Here is a 25,342-nt window from a genome sequence, read left to right as displayed (position 1 = left end):
AATTATGTCAGGAAGGGCTGTCTTATTTAATTCATGGCTTTATTAGTCAGCATATTCTTCATCTAGTCATATCTTTTTTTATCTGCTGCATTCAGAGAATAAAAATAGTATGGATTTATGAAACAAATACATAAATTCTACAAAATTGTCTTTCTATTAGCAATCCGTTTTGGACGAATGCCAAGATCTGAGAAGGCAAAGCTGAAAGCAGAAGTTCTAACAGGTGAACAAGATGTGGAAGATTCAGAAGTGGCAGATCTTAAATCTCTTGCCAAGAGAATTTATGATGCCTATCTGAAAAACTTCAATATGAACAAGGTCAAAGCCAGAGTCATCCTTGCAGGGAAAACAAATAACAACTCAGTAGGTGTTTTTGCTTTACTTTTATTGCAGAGCTAGAAGGTATTGATGGTAATGCAAAGAACTGTAGAATTCTTAAGCAGATCTTCTAGTGTTACCACTGTGTGTTAGGTATGAAATACATGAAAGAAGTACCTGCAGTAAATCTGGTCTTTTGCTATGTAAGATTAGGGTGACCATCTGTCCCATATTAGGGATGCCAAAAAGCATCCCTACTTACTTTTTTAAAAGGGACTAATTGTCCCTTATTTGGGCCCTCCGCCAGTGACCTTTTCGCCAGTAGCTGCTGGCGGGAGTCACTTCTCCGAGCCTTGGAGAAGTGGGGTTGCGTGGGTGGCTGCTGCATCCCTGCCGCTTTCCCAGGGCTGTGTGGGAGGGCCAGTGGCTGCTGCTTTCCTGGGGCTCTGGAGAGAAAACCAGTGGCTGCTGGTTCTCCGGGGCTCTGGGAGAGGACCAGCAGCTGTTGCCTCCTTCCTGGCTCCCTAGGATTTGATGGAGCCAGGAGGATCCGCCCCTCCCTACATATCTCTCTGTTCCGTATTTTGGGACAGAGAGATATGGTTGCCCTGTGTAACTTCAGTATAGTGGGAAGCTTTAGAAAATGAAGTTGTGGTTTACCTGTAAATGGAAAAAAGTACAGTAAACTATTAGATAATGGAGAGCAGCATAATGGAGTTGACCATATCCTGAGCATTCCCTTGTGGCTGGTGCACCCTCCCTCATGTAACCTAGGTTTCCCTTTCTCATAACTCACTAACTCCATGGAAGCTCTGCTGTCTCAATAATACCCCTTAATGGGTCTGGTTTATTAAAACTTTATGCAGAATAGGCCCTAATGATAGTCCAAACATTTATCATCCCCAGCTTAAATACTTATTAAGATCCCCAGCATCTCTAGTTCCTCACTGTTCCCTACATAACACAACCACTTGGACACACCAAGGCCCTGTCAGTTTTCTTTTCTCCCTCTGGCCCTCAACAGCAACCCCAGCCCTTCCAGCTGGCGGGCACCCTCACTCTTCCCTGCAGAAACCACCACATTTCATCTGTGAGTACGCTTGCTAGGGGAGGATTCTTTGCTTCCCCGGTCCCTGTCTCTCTTTCTGTGGTTCAACTCTACAGCCCTGCAGATCTTAGCAGGTAAGTTCCTCTTCTGATTTTGGTCCTTGGCTCTGACTCTTCAGCTTAGAGCCATCAGGCAACTCCCTGTGCTGCTTCTGGGCCTTTACCTTGCAGCCCTGGCTCTTAGCTTGGGGATGCCAGCCAGCACACTCGTCTTGCTGCTCTCATTTCCTTCCCAGGGACCACATATGGTTTGCTCCAGCTTTTATCTTGTACTCAATCTTATCTTCCCAGGCAGCCCTGATTCACTGGGTCTCAGTTTTTTGTAGAGCACAAGTACACTCTTTTAAACACAGTTAACTGGCCAAAATTGGAGTGTTTTGCTGCCTCTTAAAGGGCCAGTGTCAATATGCTTGAAGGAGCTAAAGGGTGGAAAAAGACAATTGTAGTAATTATCAGAAAATGAAATATTATTTATGACTTCTGACCTGTTTTATGGAGACAAATTTTATTTACTTCCTGCTAACACTATAGTAATTAGAATTTTATAGAACTTATCATCCACAGATATCAAAGTACTTTGCAGAAGTAAGTTTTGTTATCAGCATTTGTGAAAATGAGACGACCATGACATAAATGATTGAGCCTTAATCCAGGGTCACAAAGAGTCATTTAGTGACAGAGTTGGGAATAGAATTCAGGTCTCCTGAGTCCGATATTTTCCCCCGCCCCACTCCAGCTCTAGCCATAGGTCCACACATCTTCCCTACTTTAATTCTATGGTTTCCTCTAAAGCAGAAAATGAACAAGGTTGGAAAAAAAATTTTTTTTATTGCGGAGTTTATTTTTCTTAAAATAGAAGAGGCTGGCTAGAATTTAGTAAGTGGTGAACACTATTATTTCAGAATACCAAAATTATTACTTTGTAGAAAAATGTATAATATTTGTTTCTCTTATGTTAATAAATGGTTCTCTTGGAGTATCCTTAATGCTTTAGCTCTCTGCCCTCCCACTGTGTGTACTCAATCATTAAAGCACGTAAGCACATAAAAGATCAATTGACTTCTATGGAACTGTTCACGTGCTTCAAATTATGCATGTGCTTAGTTTCATTACAGGTCAGCAGCCTACATACATACATTTGATGTATGTAGTATGGACCTGTACGCAGAACTTCACAAACTCTTCATAAGTTATAAAAAAGACATTTCTTTCTATATCTCCTATAGGTGCAAGAGGACCTGAATTTCTAGACTTAGTTTTTGTTTGTTCATTTACTTCTGTGTAAAATTTATGTACAAATTGCCATATCAGAAATTTCTACTCATACCAATGGTAGCATTTTGCACTTCACTTGGGGTAGATGTACATTAACAAGACAATGGAGAATCAGAACTTGCATGTTCGTAAATCAAATATATTTTCTCCAATACATGGGAAAGAGGAGGATTGAGATTGTTTAACAGTCTTTTCTTGTGTAACCCTTCTGTGAACTGGAGTGAGCAGCAGCCAGCGCCAGCTTCAATACTGAGGAGTTCTTAGCAGTATAAAACTAATAGCTCAAGTCTCTACCCTGTAATCTGCAAAAACTTAACCACCCAGGATCACATCTGAGAAGCAGTACTTTCCCACTTGCAGGTACTGAGTCTGTGTCCTTCAGAAGAGGAAAAGGGATATAAGGATTAGTTTGGGAAAACATCATAACTGTATTCAAAAGCATACAACCATAAGCAAAACATGCCCACACAATGTGTTGGACAGTGTCTTGCTGAATTTTTCCACTTTGCCGTAAAGAAAGTCTGAACAAATGTCCACTTGGTTAGAGAAGACCCAGAGTTCAGAGGTGCATTCACAAGAGTCCAGAAAAATAGGGAGATAAAGCTTTGCTTTCTTCATAATGTAGAGCTCCCTATGTATGGCCTCTGACCCAGGCCAAGAAACCAGATGTACAACTGGTGTCAACTTCATTAACTTCATAGCCATACTTTGACTTAATGGATACTTTTTTCCTAATTCTTGCTCTTTAAAAATATTTTGAAGCTTTATAGTAATGTTATTGTTTTCCTGAACTCTTATCAATGTTTAAAAAAATTTAGCTGTTAATTAGACTTTTGCAGGAAACGTCTCCCCAGTTTGCACTAACAAAGTTTGTTTTTTTTCCAGAGCTTCCTTGTTCATTAAGAAAGCTCTAGAAAATTCAGCTCAATAGTGAACAGTTGTATTTCTTTGTGAGCCACTTATTACAGATAATGATTTCCAGGACGCTAGAACAGTCTGGCACTGACCTTCTTAAACAGGAATAATGGCTAGGGCTCTTGCAGATCAGTTGCACAGATGCAATTTAAAATAAATAATCCAGTGGCAAAGTACAAGGACAATACAAAAGTCCAATTCCTCTGATACTTGTAAGAGGACTGTGTCAATATGTGAAGTGCCAACCTATGTTTACATGACCAATAAAGTTTTTTAGTCAAATCCCACAGAGGTTATGTATGTAATATCCCACCGAGGTGAATGGGCTGTGTCACAGGTCTAGTCAAATGCCCCCTGTTGGCTACTAACCGTATTGCTGTGAGGTATTCAGCAACTGGAGTCCATGTTCTTTAGGCAATTGAAGCTTCAACAGAGTCCATGCACTGCCCCTAGCCAAGTGTGGAAGTGGTGGGTTGTCCCAGGAACACTTTTGCAGTACAGACTCTTTTTCTAGCACTTCCTCCTTAAAAACCGACCTTATAGTCCAGCTGCTCAATCGCTTGGAAGTACCACTTCTTACTCCTCAAACATCCTATAGCTTCAGTGCACTGTCTCCCAGAACTGCAGCCATGTGGGTGGGTGTTTTTGTGTTCTCAGATTATCTCTTTGAAGAGTAAATGAGAGGTGCAACACATGTGGATGAACTTTGCAAAGAGTTCTAAACCACCACGGCACTTTACTTATTCACTTGAGAAATACACAATCTGTATTAAAGTAATACCTTCTTTACATGTCCCGGCAACATTTTTCTCATCACTCTAGAGAATGCTTTGGACTGGGGTCAAGATATTCTAGCGATGTCCAGAATCCTCCTGCTGCAGTTCATGGCTTTATCTAGTTTATAGAATCACATCTCCCTAGGTCAGCTTGTTTTCTCTAACCTTGTTTGGTCCCATAACTTAAACTGCCCCTTCTCCCTCCCATGAAAACATGTCTGACTTTCCCTGTCTTCAACTCAAAGCTTCCTAGTTGGTTCTGTAAATCCCTCAAGTTCGTATATTTCATCACCAATCCCTGGTTCTTGTGTCTGGCTGCTTGCTGGTAATTTTAAATTTTCCAGTCTCCTTTCTCTGCAGAAAAACTAGAGGAAGTGACTTGTCTTCACTCCATCCAACCTCCTTAGTTTATCTGCTGAGCAGTCAGAGTACATCCTTTAAGGTTAGGTACTCTGCTCTCCATTGTTTCTAGCCTGGGGCAATGGCTGTGTTATATTTAGGGTGTGGTATGGCAGGCTACACTGATAAGAGGGTTTTCTATTACTGTAGGAACTCTGTTCTATGAGCAATGTTAGCTAGGCCAACAGAGGCACTCCTTCAGCCTATGAAAACAAAAAAGCAGTCCAGTAGTGCTTTAAAGACTAACAAAATTGTTTAGGTCATTATAGGGGGTCTTTTGCATACTTGGCTTACTCTAATTCTTGACTCCCCCACACCCTGAACTTCTGCCCCTCTACTCTCTGATATGCTCACCTTGATAATATTTTTCTGATTTGTCAACCTTGATTACTATTTTTGGTTCTCGGTGCCTTAAATACTGAATCTGTTCTGGTATGGCTGTGATCTGAAGAAGTGGTTCTGTCCCACAAAAGCTCATCACCTAATAAATTATTTTGTTAGTCTTTAAAGGGCTACTGGACTGCTTTTTTGTTTTCATAGTATATAGACTAGCACAGCTATCTCTCTGTTACTATCCTTCAGCCTAGGCTGCATCTACATCAAGGATTAGGTTAGTGTAACTATGCTCAGCAGCATGGATTTTTCAGCTATATCAGCTTAAATTTTAAATGTAGACCAGTCCTGGAGAGTTGTGCAGATAGGCTCTTCAGCAGTGATGGACGCACATAGACAGATACATTCAATTATAGTGTGTTCCTTAAGAACAACTTGACGTTTTTAAACAGAATTTCATAAGCTGTGCAAAAAGATTTCCCCAGTTATCACAAGCTATTAGCTGCATAAATGCCAAGCAAGAGATGTGAGTCTGGATTTATTAATTGTTGAAGATTGATCAATGTGGGAATTAAATATTCCTCAAAATATTTACTTTGTAAATTGATTAACTGGTACCTTTCTCTATAGCCATTTGTTATACATGACATGGAAACACTGTGTATGGCAGAGAAGACTCTGGTGGCAAAAATGGTAGCCAATGGAATCCAGAACAAGGAAGCAGAAGTTCGAATCTTCCATTGTTGCCAGTGCACATCTGTAGAGACTGTAACAGAACTAACTGAATTTGCCAAATCTATCCCTGGCTTCTCAAATCTTGATTTGAATGATCAGGTGACTCTGTTAAAATATGGAGTTTATGAAGCCATGTTTGCCATGTTAGCTTCTGTAATGAACAAAGATGGGATGCTGGTAGCCTATGGAAACGGCTTTATAACCCGAGAGTTCCTGAAAAGTCTAAGAAAGCCATTTTGTGATATTATGGAACCGAAGTTTGATTTTGCAATGAAATTCAATGCACTGGAGCTGGATGATAGTGACATATCTCTTTTTGTGGCTGCTATCATTTGCTGTGGAGGTAAGAGATAAATATCTGCTCTTTGAAGTCATAGTTAAGATTACACTCCTGTTATTTAGTAATTAAAAATGGAAAAGTATATTTGTTGCAATTTATGGAATTATGACAATTCAATTCTGCTGTTAACAATGTTTGTCTCATGTTAAATTTATGTTTGCCACAAGACAAATACTCATTAAGGCCTTAATCCTGCAGGGATCTTTCCATATACAACACATTACTAGATTAGTGTCTTGGAGCTTTCTATATTTAGAAAGTTGGGTGTGTATAGTATCCCTTTCTTGAGGAATAGGGCTGGGCATGAAGAAATTTGTCTAAATTCTGAAATAGGCAGAGAAATATAACAATATGGTATTTATGATGGAGTAAGAGATTCTGGTTTCTTCTAATCTTATCTTTAAAGGCAGATAAAATTATAGGTTCAGTGTTGCTGTGTGTGTGTGTGGATGCACCCCCATTGAAGTCAAAGGTTTTGCACAGGGATAGCATTCTGCTCAGGTATTTCACAATGCAGAATTGTGACCTTAATTTTAATGTTTATTTCCAGAAAACAGTATACTTAAATTTAAATAGATTATAAATTCTTTTTATAGTGCTTAAAGTTGTGCTGAATCAGTGGTTCTCAGGAGGTATGCAGGGATCTTCAGCTCATGTAGATATTTGCCTAGTTTTACAAAAGGCTACATAAAAAGCACAAGCAAAGTCGGTACAATCTAAAATTTTACACATTTTTCTTTATACTGCTCTATATAGTACACACTGACATACAAGTACAATATTAATATTCCAATTTATTTATTTTATTGTATGATAAAATGAGAGTAATTTCTCAGTAATGGGCTGTGACACTATTATTTTTATGTCTGATTTTGTAAGTAAGTCATTAAGTGAGGTGCAATTTGGCACATGCAATTCTAATTAGATTCCTGAAATGGGATCAGTAGTCTAGAAAGGTTGAGAACCATTTCACTAGATGATTTACAAGTGACTTCAAACAAATAGAGCAAAACCTACTACCCAACATAGTTTACATGCTAAGTGTAGTAATGGGGGGAGGGGCAGAGAGAAAGTAATTTATTTAAAAAAAAAAAAAAAAAAAAAGGAAAACTTAAGTTGCACTTTAAAATTCCTCACAAACATTTAAAGGTGGTCCATACAACCAAAACTGTACCATCCCATCTCTGGATTCTCTACCACTCATATTAACAGGACAGCCTTTCATATGTTTTCCCAGTACTCACATGTACTATCCCATACTTAACATACTGTACCAATTCTTTCAGTACACATAAGCCACATACCCAACCTACATCTTGCCTCTTATATTTTATGTGCAGACCAAAAACCTCTGCCCCAATATCCCAGCTTCGTACTGTCATCAAGATACCACACTTTCACCTGATACACAATACATGCAATCCATAAGCATCCCCTCTTCATAAGTCAAAAAGCCCAAGCTAACCCATAACATTTTTTTACTGTTCACAAACCGTTATAAAAGCAATATTAGAGTTGTAGAATCAAGCACCTGAAGTTTAGAAAATGTTACAATTAACAGCCCTCTTGTGCATACATAATATAGTACAGCTTTTAATACATGATCACGTTTTTTGCCCACACAAATCCTACCTCATTCAGTGTACAATATAGTGCTTTGGAGAAGGAGCAAGGCTGTGTAGTGAAAGAATAGGAGCCCACCTATATTTGTTATGGAAATTTGAAGGTGTGTAGTGAATGATAAAGGACTTCCCGGGAGAGAGGATGGTAATGTGGCTAGGGCGGTTGATTGCTATCCTGAAGAATTAGATTCTGTCCCTGTCTTTGCCAAAGAATTCTGATGTGATCCTTGGCAAAGCAAACCAGTCTTTTTCCAGGTGGTCACTAATGGTGTGTGCCCCTCATGTTCTGAGTACTTGAGATGTTGGAGTCTGATCTGCAAAAGAACTGAACACTTGAAGTAAAAGGAAGCTGTGCTTGGAGTATATTAAGCACTCTATAATTCTAACTACACTGAAAAATCAGGGCTTAAGTGTCTCAAATTTGGGTTCCCAAAATTAGTGGATACTTTTGACTGTAATCTCTGTGTGCCTCCTTCTCATCTATAGAACATGGATAGTATGTTTCAGCTTATAGGAGTGCTGTGGAAATGTATTTTGCAATACTCAAGTACTATATGATGGGTGCCACAGAGAAGTCCATGAAGTTAATTCTGGTTTAGAGCGGGGTTTGTATAGTGTGCAGTAATAAGGTCTGAGCCCACATACTAAACAACAAAGAGAAAACAAAATATTAAATACCTACTTATTAAGTGCCAGTCACCCGGTACACTGAATGGTTGAGTTCAGTGAGTAGAACAGCAGGGGGAAGGAGATGTGATCATATAAGTAAAGACAGTAGCATGATTAGGCTTGGCAGAATTCTATTTTTATTTAATCTGAGCCAATAATATTGATGTATAAGCATTTTTTCTATTTAATCATTTTAAATTTTCATCATTGCAGCATACTGTTGGGGACAGGTAATAATTATTTAATGACAAAATCAAAACGTTATAGCTTTTTATAACAGTTTAAACATAAGTTATCAACATCCCATGTCAAAATATACAAATTCAATATCTTTAAATCAAACTCTTTAAGTTCTCAGGTAGCATTTTTCTTACTCTGCCTGACCATTTGGATTCTTACCAATGGCATCATTTTTTGTTGGTTTGTATGTATGGTGAAATCACCATTTTCTAATTTTAAAAAAAAAACCCTGATGTTTCCAAGCCCAATCATAATGTTCACACACATTCCTGACTCCTTGTCTCATTCCTGTCCTAGCCAGTCTTTTCTCACTCTTGGAGTCTCCCTGCCCAGCGAGAGGTAGTCTTGCCCTTCTGAACTCACCATCTCTGTTACAGTCACCTTCAGCACACATGCTTAGTCCCCGCCTCCACTCTTCTTACTAGTGTTTCATTTAATCACTCTTTTTTCTTACCGCAGCTTCTAGCTGATGCTCCTAGTTTATATGTCCCTACCCAGCCTCCTTGTCCAATTTTATTATTATCCTCCCTCTCAAAGGCACCAAGTCTGTTTGTCTAGATTGCTGTCCCTGTGTACCAAGGCTCCTCATCATATCTTTCTCCCACTCCTGTTTTCTGCTCCAGTCATTCTCAGTCTGTCTCTCCAGACACATGCCCCACTTCCCTCCTAGGTTCATTGATCTGCCAGTCCCAGTGTTCGCCTTCCATCCAAATCCTAGTTTTCCTCTCTTTCTCAACAGCCTTTAGTTTTAGTTTCTGCGTGTGTGTGCGCATGCGTGTACGCACACACACACAGACAGTGTAGATTGAGCTGCTCTTGTTTCTACATTCAAATACAGCCTTTTCCTCCTCCTTGATGCATGAGCCCACCTGAAGAGTCATTGAGAGCAAAGAAGAGATTTACTCTGAGCTTTTACTTCAATGCCTGGATGAAGCTTAGCATGCAGGAGCCCAGAGATGTAATAGCAGGGAAAGTTCTGCTCAGCCCCAGGCTGAAGTCTGCTCAGTGTGGAAGGACTGTTTGGGGACTTTGACTGCTGAAATCTGACAAGTCTATTGAGCACGTGTGAACTGCAGTTCTATTCCCCCACCATTCCATCCCATGCCCAAAACAAAGACTTATTACTTCATGAAATTTGGATTAAATTTTCATGATGGTGGCAAATGAGACATACATATTTCTGTAACACGCAAGCCTTCCCGTTGTTTGCCAAAATTGAAATCCCTGTTCTAAAGTACAAGGGTGCTATATCTTTTTCCATCAAAACAACTTTTTGGAATAGATAAATGTATAGAGTTCTTCCTCATCATACTGGGAAATAGCAGACTTCTAGCCTTAGGCTCACACCTGGCCTGAAAAATTTCAGTCCACATATTTAAAGTTTGTCAAAGTTACAAGCAACTGAAAACAAGACTTGATAATGAGAAGTTTCTCGGCTTTAATAATAAGGGATGTCATCAGCCCCTTCTGTGATTTGGTACTCGATAGGTGTTACCAAAAATGCAATCAGGATTCATGACTCCTTGTGTTTGGCACTGTAGTTTATATAGTAAAATAACTTCCCTGTTCCAAAGAGCTTACTAAAAACACTCAAATGCTTAATCTTATTCACCCTTCTGATTTGGGTTAGAGATCCCACAGTCTTCATACAGAGAACGTAAAATCAGATATCCAGCCTGTATGCTTTCTCTGTACTGTAGTACAGTGTAGTAGATTGAGAGTGACATGGAGATCTCTATCTTCAGACAGTCTTGAAAGAGCATTGCTAAACATCATGTGAAATTTATTTATTTGTTTAATAAAGTTAGTCTGTACCCGTACTCCTGAAAGACTGTACCATGGGCAGGCCATTGTTTTTCAAAAAATTCACTTTTTGATTTTACTTTGGGCCTGATCCAAAATTATTAGTGTCGATTGGAAAAATTCCGTTGTCTTCAGTGAGCTCTGGATCAGGCCCTACATGCAGATAACATGTGAACAATGGTAAAATTATATGACATGCATTTTTCTTTGTTTCGAGAACAGATCGTCCTGGTCTTGTTAACGTAGAGTACATTGAAAAGATGCAGGAGAGTATTGTGCATGTACTAAAACTTCACTTGCAAAACAACCATCCTGATGACATCTTCCTCTTCCCAAAACTCCTCCAGAAAATGGCTGACCTCCGACAACTTGTCACAGAGCACGCTGAACTTGTTCAGATAATCAAAAAGACTGAATCTGATGCAGCTTTGCATCCTTTACTACAAGAAATCTACAGTGATATGTATTAGTGTGTGTTTGCAATTTTGACACAGTTTAAAGCCAAGCAATATTAATAATAGAGGGGAGAAAAATTACTTCGCACAGTTTAACTTCTGTGCTTTAATTCCAGAACATGAAAATTCTGAAAAGTTAGATAACTGGAACGTCACACTTTTGTTTGGGTTCTTTAAATACTTTAGAGAAATTAAATAGTGCTCATGAATTTGCTCAGAAGCAACTTTGATTAATTTGACATTTTGAGGGTAAGTGAGAATTTGTGTGTGAGCAAGTAGATGTTTGACAAATCTAAATTTTGTTAACTAACAAATAGACCTTGATTGATCAAAATCATATTCGGTATTGGGCTAGTCATCGAGCACTAATTTACCAAATAGGGCAAAATGTGTTCAAGATACATGCACTAACTTCCCTAAATTATGTACTCTTGGTTTAACTACTTTTATGTTCATTATTGAGACTCAATTAGCACTTTCAGTTTTTTCCTCAAACAAGGCAGTTGGTCTAGATGTATCAAGTAGCTGGGTATAGTTGTACCTGCACAAGTACATATTTATTTGAAAGATATTTACTTCGTTGCTGTCTGAATTACAAGAGGAATAGTACTACTTTATGTAACTTGAGGATTAGCCTTTTAAAAAGACTTTAAAAAAAGTTTGAGTATTATCATGGTGTATCTCCCATTATAACTTCCCTGCCTCTGTGGGGGCCTTGAGCACTCATACGTATTGGTGCCTCCTGTTCTTTGCCAATAGCACAAAATAGGCTAGTCTCCAGTGGGACGTACTCTGATCTGAGTTGATCATTTGGGAATGGGAGTCAGTGTGGATCCTGCGTGGTGTTGGTGTGCTGTGATATACAGGAGGTCAGACTAATTGATAGAGTGGTCCTTTGGGGCCTTAAACATTGGGCTCTATAAAATATAGCAAAAGTATCTTAGCAAGATATTTTACTGAAGATTTAGTATTTTACAGTGTGAGACTGCTTTTTCAAAAGTGACCTAATGAACCTAGGGAAAAATCCTTTGAGTGGATGTGTAGTGTATTGTGTGCATCTTGGAGAAGCCTTAATATCCTAAGATGAAAATTATACTTCAAAATGCAGTTTTGAATTAGCATGACTGGGCGTCTCCCAGAAGTCTGATTCTTGTCCTAAGGAAGCTGAATTCTAGATTGTCAAACTACAATAGTTGCAGGTGCTTGGTCTACTCAGAAAAATGTTTATGTAAACATGGCACCTTTTTATTCTTCTCGCATCTGCTCCCATATGTATTCAAAACCACGCATGTTCTAACAAAATATTATTTCACATTCTTTGCTTATATGAGCTCCTCAAAGCAAATCCAGCTGAGTGAACTGCCTTTTCTTCCTCCTTACATCTTAACAGAACTGTTAACTAAATTCAAAATGCACTGTATTTTGCCGTTATTTGCTTTACCACACTGGAGGCATATTAAGTGCTGAGAGCAGAATTTATAGATATTGATTGTATAGTTATTTAAGAAAGAGGCACAGTTTGGAGAAAATATCTTCATGTAATTGAGGGCAGAACCTGAGCCACAGAATACTACTTATTGGTGATGTAAGCAGTTAGAACAATCATGTTATAGTAAACTGAGCTCATTTAATCTGAAACTCATTGAAATACAATAGACATAGAACTTCATAAGGCTACCCTTTGGAGACTGCTGTGTATTAATGAAAACAACTGCTAGCCATGAATGTCTTTTAGGAGTAACAATTTAAAGACATTCTCCTTCTACTCTTATCTATCTTTTCATTTTTACCCTAACAGTTTCTGTACTGATCTTTTTATGTGGTGTCAAAACAATGACTTGACTGCCACTTTAACTGTACTTTCATAGTAAAACTTTCTGTGGTGATGACTCAGTTTTCAGACCTGCTTTACTGTAGAACTGTGTCAAAAAAGCCTCAAACATAGCAGAATCAGCTTGGGAGTAAGGGTTGATAAATCTCATAACATAGAACAATGATCTATCTCTGTTTTCATCGTAGAGGCTGTTTCTGCTGGAGATGTATTGGTATGGTCAGACTTTGGTCATTTCAGCCTTGTAAGATGACTTGAGTGTTGTTTTTGTTTTGTTTTTGTACAGTACAAGTGTTTAAAAAAAGCAACTATACTTCCATCAGTGTGTTGGGAATCTATTGCGGTTTCTGTGCTTATATAAATATCCCATGCGCACACATTTCAAGCTGATGTGTGTGGCTGGGGAAGGGAAAACATAAAGGATGAATACAAAAAAATGGTGGCATAGATGCTACCTTTGGACCCACCATTTTTTCTTCTTTCATAATCAGCAGCAGTGAATTATAGAATAGATTTTCAGATTTTATCAGAAGATAGTGGATTAGGAAATAATCTTTTATGTATTATTGCCGCACACTGTGTCTTTAGAAAAATGAGGCTTTTAGCAATAATACTTTCCGCTACTGAAAAATGTCTCACAAGACTTATTGTAGTGCTTAAGGCAATATAACCTACTGTTCCCCAGATGGCAAATACTGGATGCCAGTGATTTCTCTTTTGTATTGCAAACCCCAAAAATTCAAAAATCATGTGTCAGAGACCAAAAAATCATGAGGCTGGCTTAAAAACTATGAGCTTATATCACTAATACCTTGGCGGAAGGTCTGGGGAGGAGGGTCCTTTAGTTTGAGCTTTCGGGGCTGTGGGTCCCATTTGCAAGCTACTCACCGGAATGAGGGCTAGAAGCTCTTAGAAGACAGTACACTGTCCTTGTTTTGTTTTTCCGAATTTTTTGGGTTCAAATTCTGGACCTCTAGACAGATCTTTAAATAAACAAATCTTGCACAGGTAACTGTCCAGGAGCATCAGGGAGGACAGCATTCTTACCCTCAGGTGCACTGGCAGCGGGAATCAGGAGGGCAGAGATGGCAGTTGCAGCACATCTAATAATAATGTTCTGTAAAGGGTCATAAAATATCTAGACTACAAGTGGTTATTGAATTAATGTTAAGAATTTTAAAGCACACAAATTCTCCGTCTAACTTTCCTTCAGTCTTTCATAAACTCTAGACCTTCCTGGTGCCTCTTTGTCTACCAAGATAGAACAGAACACATTAACCTCTCTCAAGCTCTTTAGTTACATAGTAGCTGTACATACCACATCTACCCAGTAGAGGCAGCATGTGGTCTCACCTCCACTGTATATGTTAGGCCTACAAGCATCTGAGTGCATCGGCACCAATGCCTATATACTTTGGCACTTAACACCAATAGTGCTGCCCTACTGGTGGTCTCTCCAGTTGCGGTTGATATTGCTTTCAGTATTTTGGATATATGCAGCACCCATGTGCATATAACAATCTGAACAGCACATTTTGTGTGAATGTGATGAAAACGGTAACAATGGTATACATTCAAAACCTCTTTACATTTCAGCTAGGATCTTTTTGTTTATTGGTAAAACTCCTGATCAAGAAATTCATTCATCAATTTTAAATTTAAATTTTAAAAAGTAGGGAAAAAACAGCACTAGCATTTCAAGACCAGCTAAAGCTTTTGATAGTTTCCAGAACTGTTTGGGTTTTAAAGAGCTACAAATAAAATTGACATTTAAAATACTGTTAGAATTCACTAAAAGTGTACTAAAGAAATATGTGTACCTTAAAAGAATACAAGGCACAGAACAATGATGTCAGCTGTAAATTTAGCATTAGTTTACAGAACTTTATTTTAGCATTACATTTTCACAGACATAGATGAGCTACCTCAACAGATCATCACAGTAGGCACTAGCTTATTAGATTTTCAGAATGTCGTCTTTTGTGATACTTTTGTGAAAGTTTACAGTTTGAACTAAGTGCTAACAGGTTCCTCAGTAACTTTGTTCATGCACAAAAGAGTTTAATCAGCCAAACTTTATTTAAAAAAATGAATTCTATACATGAAAAAGCAGTCTTATTTAAACAGAGCACCATTACAGACTTGCTTACTGTTTTGGTACATCATTACTCTGAGTAGCAGCAGTTTCTAGGGGAAATTGTATAACCTTAAATGTAATTCATTTGGGTATTCAATTCAAAGGTTTATTTTGATTTCAAAGTGAGTGCATACAACCTTCATTAATACAAATGGAAATTATTTGTGGATACCAAAATACCCCTTCATTTCAGGAGCCCATTGCTATTTTAAATGCACTAAAATTAAAATGACAGCCAACCAGAATGTTTGTTTTCCATTTACTCAGATGGAACGTTTTGGTATTTAAAAATGTCTTCATTTTCACTTTCCTGTGCCTTTGGGTTTCTGGTTTCAGCCAGCTGCTAAAGTGTTGAAATGCTGCCAAAGAGTTTGTTTGCACTATTTCTGGCCCAGATTTAGGAAATACCAGCAATTGTTCCAGAGTCCATTCTCATGAGATTTCTAACGCTAGTTTGCAGACCTAAGAAGTTACGCTAGGCATTTAAATATTTGTTTATCTTAAATACTAAATCTCTGAAGGTTCTCTCATTTCTGGAATTAGGTCCCACACTGACCTAGCATACCTGTGTTGTCTTTCGTTTCTAATGGACACCTTTAGGGTAAGAAGTATTAGACAAATCAGTTGGAAAAGAGTACATTGTAGCTGTGTATATTATTTCTGGTCCTTCAGTTTGCCCCTTTTGTCCCTTAATTTTCTATCACAAAGTTTCTGTCTCAGATTTTTAAAGAAAAAAAATCATGATTGGTTTTAAAAGCACTTACAGCTATTACAATATTTTATAACACTAACCAATTGTTGAATATGTCACAAAAATTGGTACTACACGCAAAGCCATAATTCTTTACTAAGGCTAGTTGAATTGTAAAGTACAGTATGAAGCTTGCCTATGCCTCAGTGCAATTTAATAACCACATTCAATTTTTAATACCTGTGTTCAGTCAAGTTTGTTAACTATTAGGTACTGAATGCTCAAATTTGCAATATGGAGATTTGAATAAGATTAGCCGTATTGTTCTGTAAGCCTGAAAGTGAGAGTGTTTCTTTCAACTTACATTTGTAAAATAAAAATATAATTAAAAGATACAAACTTTTAGTAAGTTTCTCAAAAGTTTAAAAGAAAATACTTATATAATTTAAGTGAAACACTATGGGCCTCCTCTTCCAAACCCTTAGTCACAAAGTAAATTTTGCATGAGTGAGAGCTACAAGTTAAAGATGAGCTGCTGTTAATTAGCATATATTTTATAAAGGAGTGTGTCGTGTTCCCTTTCTGTGGACCGTGCCTCAGTTTCCATGTGTATGAATAACTCCTGAACCAGATTTTACTTTTTTAGAGCTCCTCATCCATAAAGTTGTAATAATTAAACAGGAATTAACACAAAGAAACAGCCTCAGTCAGTAATCTCTGAATTCTTGTTTTTTCACTGAGAAACAGTCATGAGCCCCTGCCCCACTTAAGCATTGGCTGCTGTTTCCATCAGACTGGGATTCAGTCTCTTGTTCCAAATTGCATATGTCAGCTACGCCCTCCCAAGGTGCACACTGTGAGGACTTTTTCTTCCTGCCCTCCACCCCAAACTTAATCCTTTTCAAGGGACTTTCTACCTTCCTGATCCCTCCCCAGGAGCTAGTTTCAAATTTTAAGCCTTTCCTGTCCAGAGGCACCCATCAGCTCTCCTCACCAAAGTTGGCAGGATTTCTCTACCATCCCTTTTCCTCGTGGGTCTCCCTGCTACTTCTAAGCCCCACATCTGTGTTTTCCCCTTCTCCATCCCTTCTAATCTATAGAAGTCTCGAGCTTTCCCCAGAGAGAGAACAAGCTTAGCTAGCTTACTTTTTATATTACTCAGTCTCCTTAGAGTTCCACTGCTCCATTACTAATTTGGCTGCTGAGGCATCACCTGGAGTACTTAATAGCTTTGAAGTATAGTGCACTAGTAGTGGAGGACAAGTTGGGCAAGTGTTGTGCAAAACTTAGACACATTAGTGTGTGAGTATTCACAGTTGTAAACAAAGTTAGAAAATAGCTGTACATAGAATGTAGATCCCCCGTGTTTTATTTTTTGATACAAGTAAGTCTGGCACAGGATAAGCTGGAGTTATAAAATATCTAAGATTTGTGGCTCAAACTTGCCAAGGTGTAAGGTGGATTTCAGAAACACTTTAATTTTTCCATGCACTACAGTACTATGTTTTAATGACAAGCCTTGTAGGAAAACTAGAGATGTTGTTTCTATATAATTCCTGTAGACATCAGTTTCTCTCACAATTTATACTTAAATTTTTTTGAGAAGCTGATTTTTTGGCTACTGAATGTCTATATGTAAAATAATTTTGATGCCACACATATTGAGGTTGAACCATGATTTACCAACATTTCAAAATATGTTTCTGGACATACAATGCAAACTAAACAAAATATGCAATAACTCGGGGGTCATTTGTTACATTTTCTATAGGAACATTCCTTTTTTCCTATGCCTTTTAGATAGGTGGTTTTCAATCTTTATTTGCAGACACCTAAAAATACTTCATATGAAAGTGTGAACCTCTTTGATAAATCTTAAACATATTAGTCTGCAAACTCTCAGGGAACTGCTGACCACAGGTTGAAAACCATGTTGTATGGTAACAGCAATTTTTCCAAGACCCATTAGACGTAGTCTGTGGACCCTCAGGGATCTGCAGATTTAAGGCTGATAACTATGGCTATAGATACAGTCTAAAACAGATTCTATATGGGGGCCCTGGTGCTGCAGCCCATGATTTATATAGAATTTCACGTTTGCAGGGATCCTTGCCAGATGTAGGATCAGGCCAGAGACACTAAGTTAATTGTTTGAAATGGTTGGATTTTATTCTGAAGAATTCAAAAGTGAGACCTGGGGCAACGACGGTATGTTCTAAGTGTTCTAGCCATGATTTATATTTGTTACTGTTTTGTTTGTAGTACATAATCACATCTTATAGTGTTGGTGCAACTTTAAAGTTGCAGATGATGTATTATCATTCAAGTACTCTGTGTTCAGTGTACTCAATGTGTCAAATTTTTATTAAGAGTTTCTTTGTAAAAGATATCCTATGTTTTCTATTGGTAAGCTCTTTTTTTTTTTCCCGCTCTGGATTTTAATGGTATAAAGCAGCAGGACAGTAAACCCTGTGAAAAGCTGTATCAGCTATCATCTTATAAAGAAACTGCATAATAGATACATTTCCTGTTAATTAAAATCATCCCAAGGCAAGGTGTTTTCTGAGCACTACCTTAGGCTAGGTCTGTGTCTACACTAGAGCGTTTTGTTGACAAAACTAGTGTGTAGACAAAGCTTGCAGGGCATCTACATTACAAATGTGTTCTGGCAACAGTAAATCGACAGAATGTGGCACTTCTGTCAGCAGCATTCTGCCATTTTCCCCTAGGAGGCCTTTCTCAACAAAATCTGTTGACAGGAAGCCAGTGTGGATGATGCAGGGGGCCCTCTGTCGACAGATAGGGCTGCCTGGTGTCCCAGAAGCTCACTCTGCTGTGTTTCCAGTTGGTTGCTCTGTCGAGAGAGTGGCCAGGCAGTCCGGCCGTTCTCTGTCAACAGAGCAGATCAACAGAGCGATCCACTTTCGTGTGTGGCTGCAGTCTGTTGACAGAAGTTTTGCTGGAATATATCTTCTGACAGTAACTTCTGTTGACAGACATAGCCAGTGTTAGGGCTTGTATTAGGGCTTCTTTCAGTCTCCCAATCTGTTTCAATCCTTCTATTTTACCTTGCTTAAATTTAAATCCCACACTTGCAGGGAAGGAGGTGATGGCACAACGTAACAAAAAATGCTGATGATGCAGAGCTAACACCTTAGTATTGCTGATTTGCCAAGGTAAACACCAAAGGCCCAATCCTCAACAATGTCAGTAGCCTCTACCCATTGGGACTACTTGCCTGGATAATGACTGCCCACAGGACTAGTTGCAGGAGTCCTTGAGTGAGGACTACAAGATTTGGCCCAATTTATGTAATGTAAATATGTATTGCTCTTGAGATGCCTGTTGGTTCCCATTGTTATACACACTTGAAAACTCCTGATTCATGATTGCCGTAAAAGGTTGTGGTGAGTCAGAATGTTTTCGTTGCTTACGTTCCAGAGGCTGAAGTATATGGGCTAGAAACAATGTTAACCTGCTGAAACATTGACTGTATGCAAATGGGACATCCTAACTGACTGCATATGAGTTCAGTAAAAATATCCACAATCTATTATGTTTTTCTTCTTGACTTGACATTGTAAGATTGCAAAATTGCTGGATTTGTATACAGGTCAACTTCAAATACATCATAGTTGTACTTCAATGCCTCCTGACACATTCACATAGCATAGGTATATTTTTGTGACATAGAAGCCAGGACTACCTTCCTGGAGGCCAAACATTCGCACTGGCTCCTGCTTGCCACAGCAATAAAGCAGAACGGTTACTGATTGGTCTTGATGCCATGTTCTCCCTTCACTCCCCAGCATTCCTACTCAGGAAGCTTTTACTAATCAGGGAGGCTAATGCTCAGCCAGCATTAACTGAACGGTTAAGGTGAGAATGTTGCCTTGGAAAAAGGCTACCATGCCATTCCCACAGGGAGAATAAGGGGATTGTGCTGATGAGCCAAGGCTTCATTTCTCTGTCCTTGGTCCGCAGATACTATGTATTCCCCTTGGCTTACAGAAGTGGAAGAGAGCATTTAGTTCTTGATTTCTTTCTTTAGTAATTACAGAGGAAGTCAAAGTTGTAATATTACTGATTTAACTAAAGAAACTTTGCCAAACAGTAAAGATCAGTTTTGTTAACTTCTCAAATGATCTGTATTGCAGATAAAAAGTAGCCAAACAGGAGTAAAAACAGTTGTTGAATTATTTTTGTTAATGTAACAGAGCAGTGTACTTGCAGAGTGATGTGCATTATAATTTTTAGAGTGGCCTATCGTATCTAATGTGGCATGAAAAAAAATCACCATTTTTGTCAGTACTGTCATTAATTAAAATCCTAACATATGGTTAATGAGGTACTAATATAAATATAAAAATAATTTGTCAGGGTTTCCCGTGTTCTGTCAAACTTTTCTCGGGTGCCTTTTACTGTATTAAATGTACAAAAGCATAGCGAAAAATGTCTCAAACTCATCCCTAGCACAAATTGCTAAGTGGGGAGGGATACAAAATAACTATCAAAAGGTGATTGTCTTCCTGTAAAGTATCGGTAACTCAGGTTAAATCCTTTAGTACTTTTTAATCTCAACAGTGCAAGTTATTTAAGAGGGAATGGAGAGCCCCATTAACACTGGGATTTGTAGAAAAGACAAAGTTAAGAGGTCTTTTGTACTTGTATAAAAAAATTTTAAATTACAAAATATAATGGATTCTGACTATTTGTTCTAAAATCAATAGATGGGAAACAGACTTGTAAATAGAGGGCTTTTTTCTAATTTTTATTTTACATTCTGATTTTTCTCTCCTTATGAATAAGGGATTGAGCTGATTAATGATTGTGTTATGACTTGTATGAACCATATGTGCTTAAAGCCATTATAAGACTGGATGAATGTAAAGATGGTTAATTTAAAAATACAGTTTTGCCTTAATGGTTCAAAAAATAAAACTTTAAAAATTGGATCACAAATTTTAATGAGTAGTGCCTCATGAATGGTGGTTGATTTTCTTGGTGATAAAACAGTCTCTGATTACAAATGTGTCCAGTATTTTTAAGCAAACATCTGTGCCACCTTCTGCTGATTGCATCTGGTACTTTATAAGAAAGAGATGAAAGTACAGATTGGGTCCCTTGGCCTGTAAATATATTTACTCTATATTTGAGAGAGTTTGTGCATTGGTGTCTTTGTCTATCCTTCTGCGAGTCTGTTTGTTCAAGAACTCCTCCTAAATAGTAGGAGCTATGACCACCAAATTTGGTATCCTCTTATAACTTGAAGGTTGTGCCAACACAATGAAATGTGGGGGGAATGCGACTGATTGAAAATGAGGGGTATGATAGCAGGGACAGCTATACTAACAAATGACCCCAATGGGCAGTAAGTATGGTGGACAGTTAGACCACAGAATGACCATGGAGGGCAGCAAGCAGGCCAGCCCTTGGGAGCAGCGGCTGCCCAGCAGTATGGCCCCCACCAGCTGGCCCAGCCAGGGAGCAGGCAGCTGTCGCAGCCCCCACCATTCCAAGGAGAACACTGCCACCCCTTCCACTGAGCCCCACCCAAGACCCTGCCCTGCTTCTGTACCCCACCCTCTCTCCTGAGTCCCCCATCTTCCAACCTCCTGTTCTCTCCTGCACCACCCACCCTCTGCCCTGAGCTGCTCCTTACTCCAATCCTGATTCCTGTACCACCACCTCCCCCAGCCTCTCACCCGCAACCCTGACTCCTGCCTTAAAGGACCCAAGCAATTCTGGGTAGGTCTCGTAGCATTTGTGTGCATATACAATGTAACTTTTACGTTGAAAAGTTCTGTCTGAAGCTCAGTGGGACTGTTCACTTAGCTATTCACATGCATAAATACTTGCAGGCTTCAGGCCTTAGGTTAGTATCTCATAAAACTTTGTCAGACTGGTAGGTGTCACTGGAAAAAAAAACATGTTCCTTTGCAGCATCCTGCACTACTACATTAGAACTGGTTTAATTTGTAATAGAGCTTTGTCTGCAATGGTGTTTGCTTCAAAAGAAGCAATTGCACAAATCACTTACATGCCTCGTGAGTAATCACCCTGATTAGTGATGCTCTCACGTGTGGAGCTGAGCACATAAAAATGTTTGCAGGATTGGGGCCCAAATCTTGTGGTAACACGCTGTATTAGTAAAGAATATGTACTGAGTATGCTCTTTGCACAACACAATTTATGAACTGAGGGCATTTTTTAAAACAATGATATCAAGGGAGGATGCATTCTGATAAATATAATCTTAAAAACTTGGAGGTAAAGTAGGATAGGCTGCTTCTGAAATGAATGACACTACTTGTGTGAGTAAGCCATTCCAATTCCGTAAAACATTTAATCATACAGGAGTCATCCCTATTCAGCTAAGCCCTTAAGCACACCCCTAAAGTTAAGTATGTGCTAAAGTCCTTTGTTGAATGGGAATGACTATTTGAATCAGATCATATGCTGGTTAGTAAGTGTTGGCAGGGTCAGGCCTCAATTTTGGACTAATAGTGAAGAGATTCCCTGAATATGCCAGAAGGTAATTACTGATAACATAACTGTAATCAAGTCAATCATTGTCCCAGGTTTAGCTTATACCATCTCACAATACTCCTATCTGGCTGTATCTTTTCTGTAGCTCACTTGCTGAGTGCTAAATATCCTGTTACTTTTCCCCATAAGGATTTGAAAATTTGATTTGCTGAGGATGATGTGTCATATTACGTTTGGGGACCTGTTGCGGGGCACTAACTTAATTAAATTTTAATGAGTGTACCAGTGTCATGACTTACTCAGTATGTTCAATCTTTCCCTCTTGTGGTTGAATTTTGAAATGTGCTTTAAATGTACATAGCTAAATGTATGCCCATGAACTAGTTCCAACATATAGATGTTACTAAGTGGCATACAGGAGTTTACTTTAATGCATCTCAGATGTCACTTCAGCATCCAGATAGGAATACTTAAATGAAAAGATGCCAAACTCCTAAAAGTCACCTGAAGTTGTCTCTGAATTTGCAAAGGACACATTTCATGTGCTGTTCTGCATGGAGCAAGGCTGGATTTTCAAAGCCAGACAATTGCTGAACACATGGAAAGAACAAAATTGAATGAATAGAAACAAACGAGGGTGAAACCGTAGGACCCATCGGCAGCAGTGAACAATGCACGGTGACAGGATCATTGCAGTGTTTTACAACTCTAAATATATCAAACTTGTTAAATTGATATATAATGGCTAGAGAAACTAAAGTTCAGTGCTGTGTTTTAATCATGGATAAACATGGAGTTTTATGGATTTTGAGATAGAATATTTGCTATCCTCGACTGACAACAGTGAAGACACCCAATGGTAAGCAGAGCTGAGTATATCTATTTCAACTACCCTATTCACTTAGCTGAAGTTGCTTAACATAGATCAATGACCTGTGGTTGTGTAAACTATGCCTTGTTAATACAGCATGGGGCCTTCCTTGTTTAGCTCATCCCTTTTTACTATGCTCTGGTATGCAAAATGCACTATATCTGTCTATGCAGGGCCAATGATTACATTTACCTGTTAGTGATGTAACACAGAAGATGAACTAGTTTCTGTTTAAAATCTTTGGCATTCATTCTATTTACACTTTGATCCCAGATACTATTTACAATTGCTGAAGAAAGGGTGGTTTGATTGTTAATGACTTCCATAGGTGTTCCGTTTAAAAATATGGTTAGTTTTGTTACACGCCTCTTTCCCCCTCCCAAATAAAAAGCCAAACAGCAACATATTCAGTAAAACCAAAATGAAGTAACAATCAGATATCATACCAATGAATTCACACTGTATCTGGTTTTAATAACAGAACACACACACACCATTAGTATATATTTCCAGATGCTTGCAGCACACCTGTAAGTTGTTCACACAATACAGTTTACAGAACTGTTTTAGAAGGATCTCTTCTGATATAAAATCAGTGACCACCATTCACTTTCACATAGGTAACACCCAACAGTACATAATTAACCATCTTTTTGAATGGGAAAAACCTCATTAACTACCCCTCATCTTTTTTGCAACCTTTTTAGTGTTAGATGAGTCTTACGCTTTGTCTGTGATAGTAATCGAAAGACAAATTTTTATGGTTCATAGATGCTTAACCCTTCCCCCAATGACAAGCTTTGTCACAAGAGATGAAAGTATAAAGACTGCTTTCTTGACTGGAGCATGCTCCTGCTGAGAAAGCAAGAGCCTCATCTCTTGGCTAAAATGTTGTCAGTCTAAGTGCTGACAAACAGCATTCATGCATGCAGACTTTAAGCGACAGATCTATATCTATGTAGTCCAGGGGGATAAAAATCAATTTAAAAAACCACAACAAAATCTGAGTTTTATGTAATTGGATTTTTAAAGTCAATAAAATTCTAAATTTCTTGTTTAAAAGTAGGTTACTATTAAATCTTCTCACAAATATACCTACGCTGACAGTCTCATAAAAATTAATTAATGGGTCTAAGTCTGTCCCGCCTTAACTACCAGGTCTTGCTTCCTTAAAGTTGTGGGCTTTCCATTTATATTTTTTAGAAGACTAAAGTAACATGTACAAAGAAAGACGCAGGCTCGACAGGGTTGTTTTTATTCTAAGCTCATAGGGTGGTGGACCTGAGCCAAACACAGCAGAGATGTTAGTTACAACATTGTCTTAAAAGACAGGCAATATGTAGGAAAGGAACAGTGGAGTGAACTGGAAAACAGAAGGGAAGACATTATTCAGCACACACAGCTTCATCTATTCTCCGCCCCCCCCCGGACCCCAGAATTTTGCCACAGAAAAACTGTCATGGCTTCTTGGCATAAGAAACCTGTCTAGGAATATTTTGAAGAAATTAATGCCATGGGTTTAAAAAAAGGGAAACTGTCAATTGTAAGCAGTGTTGGAAGCTCATGCAGGGTCTAGTTGCAAGAATGAAACATCACAATAAAAATGGATTTTTGGAAGAAAATGATGTGAGTGAAGATATCTATGTCTGAAGACAATGTGGATCACTGGTTAGTAACTTTTCATTTTGTAATGCATTGTCCTTTAAAATGCTCGGTCTTTTAGTATTAAGTGTGATCTAACACGTAAATTTTCAAGCTGTTTGCTGTGTGTGTGTTGCTAGAAAAAATAGTTTAGTTTAGCTAATTAAACAAGCCACAAGGATTTCAAATCTATCACTCATACACAAAACAAAGCTGCAATAAGAAATACAGAGTTGCTACTGTTTTCATATTTTATATTACAACAGACCATATTGGTGATGCTATAAGTCTACTTCCTATTTTACTTCAGCATAACTCAGCTTTTTGAAGGGAACCTCATTCTATACTTGTTTTCGCAAAAAAAAACAAACAAACAGTGGGGCTTATTCCAAAATTAACTGCACTCGAAACAGTCACACTTAGCTTTTTGGTAATTTGGAATAAGATCTGCATCCTTGCTGGAAAAATGTGAGTGATTAACTGAATAATAGAATTTAAAGAACTGAGAACGACTATTCAAAATATTCACAAAACAAAAAAGCAGTCCTGTCTCTCTTAAAAGACTAACAATTTATCAGGTGATGAACTTTCATGGGAACAGACCCACTTCAGATCTGGAAAATTCTGATAAATGAAAAACGATAAATGAGATGAAGAGAATTTAAAGATAGAAAAAAATGAAATTGTAATGTGTA

General features: G+C 38.3%; 1 protein-coding gene across 4 annotated transcripts in view; it reads left to right on the top strand.

The window, feature by feature from the left end:
* The window catches only part of PPARA (peroxisome proliferator activated receptor alpha), a 72,082-nt gene extending 49,665 nt beyond the window's left edge, over positions 1 to 22,417 (top strand). For all 4 annotated transcript variants that reach the window (XM_075003391.1, XM_075003398.1, XM_075003380.1 and 1 more), the window contains 3 exons: positions 161 to 363; positions 5,754 to 6,201; positions 10,755 to 22,417. In XM_075003391.1, coding sequence (XP_074859492.1) covers positions 161 to 363; positions 5,754 to 6,201; positions 10,755 to 11,002 — 899 coding nt within the window. In that variant the 3' untranslated portion in view covers positions 11,003 to 22,417. The remainder of the gene's footprint in view (positions 1 to 160; positions 364 to 5,753; positions 6,202 to 10,754) is intronic.
* The last annotated feature ends 2,925 nt before the right edge of the window (positions 22,418 to 25,342 follow it).

The sequence above is a fragment of the Carettochelys insculpta genome, chromosome 1 (genome assembly GCF_033958435.1).
Source record: "Carettochelys insculpta isolate YL-2023 chromosome 1, ASM3395843v1, whole genome shotgun sequence".
NCBI classification, from domain to species: domain Eukaryota; kingdom Metazoa; phylum Chordata; order Testudines; family Carettochelyidae; genus Carettochelys; species Carettochelys insculpta.
The sequence above is the reverse complement of the archived record's forward strand: the minus strand, read 5'-3'. Positions and strand labels throughout refer to the sequence as shown.